Genomic DNA, 9,067 nt, shown 5'->3' on the forward strand with positions numbered 1-9,067 from the left:
GCATTCTGAAAATTAAAAGATTTTTGTAATGGAATCTAATGCTCAGCATTTCTATAACATCCCAATCTGTGATTCGTTACCGTCAGCAGTCGGATGCTGAGCCGGCGCGTTTAACGCGGAAACGCTTCCTCCTTGCGGCAGCCTAGTGTCACTGCGGCGGCCCGTATGCGACGCATCAATGTGAAGTGCGTCCCCTGACGTGGCGGAGTTAGAGAGGCGCCTTTGCTTTTCGTGGGCGCCTGCGATTGGACATTTGAGCGGCTTGTCCATTTCATACTTTTTTAGATACACAGGTGCTAGAGTGAAACTACAGCCCCTTGCAAAAGAAACTGTCAGATGGCAGTGGAAAGAACCCGTTATCGTCGTTTTGCTTCAGTGGTTAGACGAACACTAATAAGAAGCTAGTAAGCGACTGTCTACACCTACTGGCTACTCTTTGAAAGTATTCGAAGCAAAACTGACCACTTGAACCTGAATAGGTACGTAATTGTTGCTTTATCTATATGAAAACATGCATTACCGAGATTGCTTTAAAAAAACATAACATACACTAGGGAGCTTGTCGGAAGTTTTTTACGTGCTGCATGTATTTTACGATACTATATTGCTTTTGACCTATGGTAGGCGCCGTCATATCCGCTTAATATTAGTGTACAGAATGTTGGCGAGGACCCAATATGTATCCCGTTATTATTTGGTTAACAGGCGCAGCTATTGTCTGCAGTTTTCTATAAGTGTTTTAAATTCATCTGTCAACGTGCTTCCGCCCTCGAAGTCTGTTCTGAATTCAGGAGACGATGCCACAGATATCACCTGTAGCGCTACTGCAGGTAACTCTGCTTCTGTCCGCGCTGCCCGTTCAGTTTCTCATCTCCAAGTGGACCGGGACGTCGTCGGCGGAGTGCCACCGCGCCACTATGCGGTACATGTGACTCTTGATGTCGCTGTCACCTGTACAGATGGGCATTGATTCTGAAATTCTTACGTTTGTTTATATACTTTTTGCAGGCTTCTTAGAGTCTGGAACGACTTCAGGAAACATCATCTGAACGTGACGGCGTGGACAGACTGGACGAAACAATGGATATCTAAATTTCTGTAAGAAGCTAATATCAAATCTGATTTCAAACGTGCGGTTTACCGAACAGATCGCACCAGCAGAGCGTTTGAACGTTTGCGTCCTAATCAGGCCCGCAGCTGCTGAGGAGCAATTGGATCCTCTGGGAGAATCTCCTGCTTTGGAGGTGCTGCTCTACGATAATAACCAGGGCTACTTCGGAGGTGAGCGCCGATTTTGAAGCCATGCCTGCGCTTGGACTCTTTCTTTGCCTCCAACAAGAACTTAAAATGGCCTGAAAACGTGTGTTTTCCTCCGGGGACCCTCTCCAGCGTCCAGGGAGGTCCGCAGTCCTCGTCCGGCATACGTTCTGCACAGGGTAGGGCAGGTGGTGATGGCGCAAGGCAACCACATGGTGGGCGTAATCGTCAGTTGGGACGAGAAGCTGAAAGCGCCCCAGGAGTGGATGCAGAAAATGTACTCGGAGCATGAGGTCAGGGCATTTCATGCATTTCACTCACTGCTTGGCTCAGGTGAATTAATGTGAATTAATGCTTTTATACCACAGTGATCCCGGTCAGTTACAGAATATCGACACAAATATGGGAAAATCGCACTCCAATGGAGCACAAGTTTATTATTATTATTGTAATCTGTTAAAACTGGATATGAAACTTTAAAAAAGGTATTGTTGCATTGTTGTGCATGCTGCAACCTTAAAAGTAAGCAGATTTTAAAACGTTTTGCGCTTCCTGCAGTTGCAGAAAGTTGAAGACACTCCTCATTACAAGGTGATCTTCAATGGCCCGGGACCCTCGTCCATCTTGGTGGGGTATCTCCCCCAAACGTCGCTACAGCTTTTCACAGGTTTCAAGGTATTGTGTGTGCGTGTGCATATCTTAGGATTGTAATAACACTATAGAAGAACAGGCTACAGAAACGTAGATGAAAAATCCACATATCGTAGTGGTGGTACCCGTAATAGTACCTGTGATCAGAGGGTCGCCAGAGTGATTTTGTCGTTGGTCCCTTAAGTCAGCTCCTCCAGGGCCTGTTTTATCCTGCTTTCTCAGTTGTACGTCACTTTGGATGAAAGTGTTTAAATAACTTTTGAAGTAAATGGGCTTTATGAAGTGACTCCCAACTCTGAAAAGTGCCGCTTGTATAAATCCTGCGTGCATCATGGGTACGCCTTGTGTGACCGGCAGTCGGTGTAGACGCTGTTGGAGCCGCCCCTGAGCGTCCCTGTGTTTTCGGCAGCCGGACATTCCCACGCTGAACAACTATTTCAGCCACTTTGACGGGGAGCGTTTCGTTATGAAGCCCTGGCTGCAGGAGCTATTCCCAGAGGATTGAAGTGTGTCTGCGCAGAGGATGCCGCCGGCTGCGCAGCTACAGAGCAGTGGCAGATGAGTTCCTGTAAGAACTGCCTCTCGCAGTGCCCACTGGCACGATGAAACTCCCTCCTACATGGTGCTTCAGTGAGACCAGGAATACATCTCAATTCCTAAGTACTTGAGCCTAGATGGAGATTGAAAGAGCACCAAAATCATGGAGGGGGAGGCATACCCTGTGTAGTAAAATGAAAATGAAATGCTTTGTAAATGTAATTTTTTTTTAATAGTGAAAGATGATGAAATCATTATTTAAATTATGCAGAAGCTGTATTGAAAAATGTGAGGTTTATAAGTTAAAAGGTGTAAAAAGTATAATTGGGAATTTTTTAGGGTCTGTCAATGTCAAGGAATTATGTGATTTTTGAGCTTTACTTGCGTGTTTGGAAAAGCTTATTTATTGATCTGTATATATAAAAAATGTCAGGAAGAGTTGTACAGTTTAATGTTGATACTTGTAGTGTGGGGCAGAATCTCTGAAGCTGCACAGTGCAGATGTAATAAAAGTTGCCACAGACAATATGCTGTATTAGTGTCTTTTTCTTGCTCGTTCCTTGGGCCGGATCTGGAAGGCGACGAAGACTTGTGCTGCCACTGATACGGTGGCTTGTCTGATCCACTGCTGCAGGGATGCCCGTGGGAGGGGAGTGGCCTCATCGGCGTCCCCACTCCACTCCCGGCTCTCCTCCTCCCTGATGAGCAGGGGCTGCCCCAGGCCTTGTCCCAACAGACTGCATGCCTCGCGGGCCTTCTGCTGGGCGTTGGCCACCGCCGCCACACATGCCTTCCTCCTGGAGACACATGTAGACACCCACAATAGCATCAAGCCTTAAATAGTGTGTTTGCCGCTACTACTATGGTATGTACAGGGACTGGACAATGAAACAAACAGCAGCTCAATAGTGCTTGAGGATTCACACCTATGTATGCGTGGCCAGGTGACCAATCTTCACTGATTGCACGTTCCATCAGTTGGAGCAGAGTGTGAAGATCGAGCTAGCAGAGCAATGGCACGCAACAAACCGGGAGACATAACGGCTCAATAAAGGACAAATTGTCGGTGCGCGTCTCGCTGGCACGTCTGTGACCAGGACAGCCAGTCTTTGTGGTGTATCGAGTGCTACAGTATCCAGGGTAATGTCAGCCTACCGCCATGAACAATGGACCACGTCCAACAGGAGTAACCGTAGATGCAAGAGGAAGCTATCAAAGGAATGTCTGGGTATTAACCCAGATTGTATCCAGAAATAAACCACTGCTGTACAACTCACTGCAGAATTAAATGCGTACCTCGACTTTCCATGGATTGTTACGTATCCAGAATGATGGTTTGGTCTGCAATATCATGGCATTCCCAATTATTCCTACTTGTTCTAGATGGGTGTGTAACTGCCAACGACTACCGAACCATTCTGGAGGACCATGTTCATCTAATGATTCAAACATCGTACCCTGAATGTGTTTCCGTGTACCAGGCTGATATTGCACCAGTACAGCAAGACTGGTGCTTTGGTGAACATGAAAGGGCAGTTGAACATCTCCCATGGTCTGCACAGTCGGATCTATTATTGAGCCACTTTGGGGGTGTTTTGGAGGAGTGAGTCAAGGAAGATTTTCCTCCAACAGCATCGTGTAGTGACCTGTCCACTACTCTATAAGAGGAATGGCTCAACATGTGTATCTGTCATTTCCAAGACAAATTGATGCTGTATTTGCCACAAAAGGAGGCCCTACACCATACAAATAAATTACTGTGATCTAAAACCAGGTGTTTCAGTTTCATTGTCCAACTCCTGTATCTACTAAAGGCGTAATCAACAGATGCTACTTACGTCTAAGCAAGTAATAAGTTCTATGGAACTGAATCCATTTAAGAAGAATGGATAAGCGTTTGGCCCAGCAAACAAGTCACTTAAGTGTTCTTCCAGTTGTTTCCGGTAGACATGTGAGCAGCTTGCCAGCTCATTATTGACTGGGTCATTGAAGAGAAGGTGAAGCTACTGCCCACCTCAGCTGAGCCAGGTGTTCGGCACTGTGAGAGAACTGAGGTGCGTACACTGACACCGTCTTGTCCAGCTTCTCCACCAACGTGTTGCTCACAACCTGCATCTTTTCGAAGTCTGTGAATATTGCACTGACCTGAGGGCACACACACGCATAAGCAACAATGCATGCTTGTTAGCATGAGATGGATCACTCCTTCTAATGCACAAATGCAATGCCTATGCAGTCGTGCACTTCAATAACACAACATCCCCTCTCCACATCCCCTCTCATGCATCAGAAGCCAACAGCAATAGTCAAAGGTAAGCAACCACATAAACAAAATTTCATTCCGTTATCAGTAGGCGCTTTTCAATGTAGCACATACAAGCAACATACGACACAAAAGTTTTTTCATCTCGTTTATTTAATTCATGTGCCCAAAGCAAACACCATGCAGTGGAAGCAATCAGGCATCACGGCTGCGCAGGTGTAGGTTTCACAGGATACAGCTTGAAAAACAAGCAAGTACCTAAAAAACTGATAGGAAATGAAACTAGTTTCACAAGGGCAGCTTCCCTCTGCGTGTAGTCAATATGGCACAAGTACCTCAGCCTCCATGTAATACGTGTTGACTTCTCTTCTTATGGACTTAGTCACAGTTGTGTGTTCTTCCTAAAAAGGGAATTAATTATTGCACATCGTTCGCACCTCCACTACCAGTCAAAAGTTTTTGTACACCACAGGTTATTACTACTTTTCTAAGAACATAAGAAATTTACTAACGAGAGGAGGCCATTCGGCCCATCAACCTCGTTTGGGGAGAACTTAACTAATAGCTCAGAGTTACTAAGTTTTAGGAGGAGTAGCATGTCCTGTCCTTTTGTGTAAATTAAAATATTTCAATAGTATATTAAGTGCATGGAATTTATCATTTTCAATTGGGAGACATGGGAGAGTATCCACAGCATTTATTTTGCAATAAGCCTCAAGATCCTGATTTTAACTTTTATGTGCTACAATAAAACTGAAATTGCCTCTTCATATTAAGAACATAAGAAATCTACAAACGAGAGGAGGCCATTCAGTCCATCAAGCTCATTGGGGGAGAACTTAAATAGCTCAGAGTTGTTAAAATCTTATCTAGCTCTGATTTAAAGGAACCTAGGGTTTTATCTTTCGTTACATTAGCAGGAAGACTATTCCATACTCTAACTACACACTGTGTAAAGAAGTGCTTCCTCAAATTCATTTTAAAATGTTCTCACGCTGATTTCCACTTACAGTATGGCCACGAGTTCTAGTATTTAAACTAATATTGAAATAGTCATTTGGCTGAACAGCATCCAGACCTGTTAGAATCTTATATACCTGGATCATGTCCACCCTTAGTCTCCTTTGCTCGAGCTAAACAGACTCAGCTCAGCTAACCTCTTCTCATAAGACATTCCTCTAAGACCAGGAATAATTCTCGTAGCCCTACGTTGCACCCTTTCCAAGGCCTTCTTGAGGTATGGTGACCAAACCTGCACACAATATTCTAGGTGGGGTCTTACCAAGGAATTATATAATCGTAGCATCACCTCCCTTGACTTAAACTCCACACACCTAGAGATGTAACCCAACATCCTATTGGCCTTTTTTATTGCTTCCCTACACTGGCGAGAGTGGGACATGGAAGCATCAACATACACACCGAGGTCTTTCTCGTAATCAGCTACCTTTATTTCAGTGGAACCTATAAAATATCTGTACTTAATATTTCTGCTCCCTGCATGGATTAACTTACATTTGTCTACATTAAATTTGATCTGCCAGGTATCAGCCCAGTCACTAATTAAATCCAGATCCCGGTGTAGCCTCTCCGCTGCAGCCTCTCCGCTGCTAGATCAATATCTCCTACACCACCCACCTTGGTGTCATCTGCAAATTTAACCAGTTTACTGTATGTATTGGTGCCAATATCATTAATGTAAATTAGGAACAATAGTGGTCCTAAAATTGAACCCTGCGGTACCTCACTATGAACGCAGGCCCACTGTGACATTGTACCTCATAACTACTCGCTGCTTCCTGTCTGTTAAACAGTTTTCGATCCAAGCTGCTACAGTTCCTAAAATCCCTGCAGCTTTGATCTTAGAAAGGGCCATTTATTGGGGACAACATCAAAGGCCTTCTGGAAATCTAAGTAGATCACATCGTAGGCCTTTTTGTGACCAATTTCTCTTGTAGTTTCCTCAAACAACTCAAGTAAATTAGGATCTACTTCTCCTAAATCCATGTTGGCTATTTGAATCCAGGTAATCTACCATTTTCACTGGGATTATAGCTTCCATTACTTTTCCAGTTATGCAAGTTAATCTGATTGGCCTATAGTTTGCTGGATTACTTTTTTGAATATGGGTGTTATATTAGCATGCTTCCAATCAGAAGGTACCACACCAGCAAATAAAGATTTCTGGAATAGTAACGTTAAAGATTGGCTAAGAATATCCCTCATCTCTTTTAAAACTATAGGTAAGATGCCATCAGGGCCCTGCGATTTATTTATTTTGAGCTTAGCTAGGCTTAGTACCACATCAGCCTCAGTTATACATATATTGGTCATAGACGACGCTGTATTCATACTAAAAGGTGGTAAGTTACTCATGCTCTCTACTGTGAACACCTGTGTAAAATAATCATTAAACTCATTTATTATATCAATTTCATTTTCAATTATAAGGCCCTTACTATCCTGCAAATTAGTGATTTCAGCTTTTACAGCTCTTTTGGAGTTACAATATTGGAAGAAGCTTTTAATGTCATCCTTAGCCTCCAATGCAGTCTTCCTTTCTACATTCCTCTTGGAGAGTCTTATTTTTTTAACTCAACCTCTAGACTTGGATACTCCTGCTTAGTTTTGAAATTCTTAGTTAATTTCCATTTGTGGAAGAGAGTCCTTTTCCTCCTGAGTTTATTCTTAATTCCCTTAGTAAACCACCTTGGTTGTAGTTTCCTAGATTTTGTTTTGCTCGAAACAGGTATGAAGTCCTCTTGCACTTGCAACAATATTCTTTTAAAAAAATCCCCATGCCTCTTCAACCGTTTTGCTATTTAACTCCATCCAGTTCACAAGTTCTAGTTTCAGTCTCATACCATTAAAATTAGCCTTCCTAACATTCTACACTTTTGTTTTAGACTTTCTATTTGGACTAATTCTATTTATTTCATAAACTGCAGATTTTTTTATTCTTGTTAAATAACAGTGCAGGTCTGACATCCAATTAACTGGCTGTGTGATGATGGTATAGTCAAATTCTAGGCTGCCCTTTCCGTTTAATCCCATGAAAGAGAACAGTATTTAACGTCCCTTGCAGAAAGAACGCCTCGGATTTTGTCTGCTGTTAAAACTGCTAGAGGAGGTTACTTTGATGAATCAACGATAGGACTTTTTCTTGCTAGTAAAGGTACTCAAATGATGAACCTACCGTAAATCTATTTGTTAGCAAAGTTGAATTTGAAAATGTTGGATTTATTTTTGTAAATTTTAAGTGAGTAACATGCAAATGTAGAAAATATCTGTGTGTAAAAACTTTACTGGTAGTGTACAACATGCCGATCTCTGCCGAAACCAAAAGCTTGTACATTTTTCTACATGTAAAACGCAGTTCGTTAAGGCTAGATATTCAGACATTTCTACTTAATGGAAAAACGAGAAACAAGTGCACTTGAAAACTTGTGCAGATTTGCTAAAACTACAACTCAATCCAGGTTCTACTTTTTAGACTGTGTTCGTGTATTTTCCTTTTTCCAAGACTTCCTTTTTCTTGTACTCGATTCTAATTATTACCAAAATCGGTTCTTTGCTGTATGCCTGCGATATATACGATGATTAGTTTATAAGTTGTTTTGCCTAATAGATAAATGTAAATGTCCACTTCCGCGGCATAAAGCATACCTTAACATCATGCTGTCTCAGAGTCTGCAGGATATAGTCCAGCCTCCGAGTTACACTCTCGGTGACATCGCTCACCGACCCTTTGGCGTTACTAACGCTGATGCACAGCACAGCCCGGTCCGGTGGGCTGGTCACTTCGGCGCTGCCAGTTACCTGAATCTCACCCCCTGGACTTCGGCAGATCGGACCGGCGCGTTTAACTGACAAGCCCAATCCTGTGTCGTTTTCATTTGTCAAATTATCTCTCCTGGCCGGTACGAGAGCAGCATATACACAGGAAGGACTACCAGCCATGATGGTGTAAACGGGGCATAGTTATGGCAACGGCTGCAAACAATCGATTTCAGCACGCGCATAGGATCTAGGGATATGTAGTTTATGTCACAAAAATACTACAAGTCCCACATCTACAAGACACGTGATCCCCTGACAGCCACTCCTTCAGCCGCGCCTGACTCAAAAATCGCTCAGCTAAGCAGCTGTATGTTACTAAAAAAATGTATATATATGAATTATACAAATGACCATGTGTTCCAATTATAATGGCATTCTACAACGGTTTTAAAAATAATCTGTGTAATTACAATGGGAAAATCAAGCTTCAAATGAATGTATTTCCTGTCAGTTTTAAATAGAGACAGAAGAAAGTGTCTCATCTTCTGTTTCACCTTTAGAGGGCAACAAATCCCAACT

General features: G+C 42.9%; 2 protein-coding genes across 4 annotated transcripts; one reads left to right on the forward strand and one right to left on the reverse strand.

The window, feature by feature from the left end:
• The first annotated feature begins 180 nt into the window (after positions 1-180).
• si:dkey-261l7.2 (uncharacterized protein LOC569751 homolog) lies at positions 181-2,971 on the forward strand. Of its 3 annotated transcripts, none has more exons than XM_048985903.1 (7): positions 181-479; positions 706-922; positions 1,009-1,098; positions 1,190-1,281; positions 1,390-1,550; positions 1,816-1,932; positions 2,318-2,971. In XM_048985903.1, the coding sequence occupies exons 2-7, from the start codon at positions 798-800 to the stop codon at positions 2,411-2,413; spliced, it is 681 nt and encodes a 226-aa protein (XP_048841860.1). In that variant the 5' UTR covers positions 181-479; positions 706-797; the 3' UTR covers positions 2,414-2,971. The 3 variants fall into 3 exon arrangements, with proteins under 3 accessions (XP_048841860.1, XP_048841861.1, XP_048841859.1); XM_048985904.1 differs by having other exon boundaries at positions 864-922; XM_048985902.1 differs by having other exon boundaries at positions 182-479; positions 776-922.
• irak1bp1 (interleukin-1 receptor-associated kinase 1 binding protein 1) lies at positions 2,880-8,717 on the reverse strand. The gene is made up of 4 exons (XM_048985900.1): positions 8,375-8,717; positions 5,044-5,109; positions 4,460-4,590; positions 2,880-3,242 (listed from the first exon to the last, which is right to left on the reverse strand). The coding sequence occupies exons 1-4, from the start codon at positions 8,666-8,668 to the stop codon at positions 2,981-2,983; spliced, it is 753 nt and encodes a 250-aa protein (XP_048841857.1). The 5' UTR covers positions 8,669-8,717; the 3' UTR covers positions 2,880-2,980.
• Between the last annotated feature and the right edge of the window lie 350 nt (positions 8,718-9,067).

This window comes from Brienomyrus brachyistius, chromosome 19 (genome assembly GCF_023856365.1).
Source record: "Brienomyrus brachyistius isolate T26 chromosome 19, BBRACH_0.4, whole genome shotgun sequence".
Classification (NCBI taxonomy): Eukaryota; Metazoa; Chordata; class Actinopteri; order Osteoglossiformes; family Mormyridae; genus Brienomyrus; species Brienomyrus brachyistius.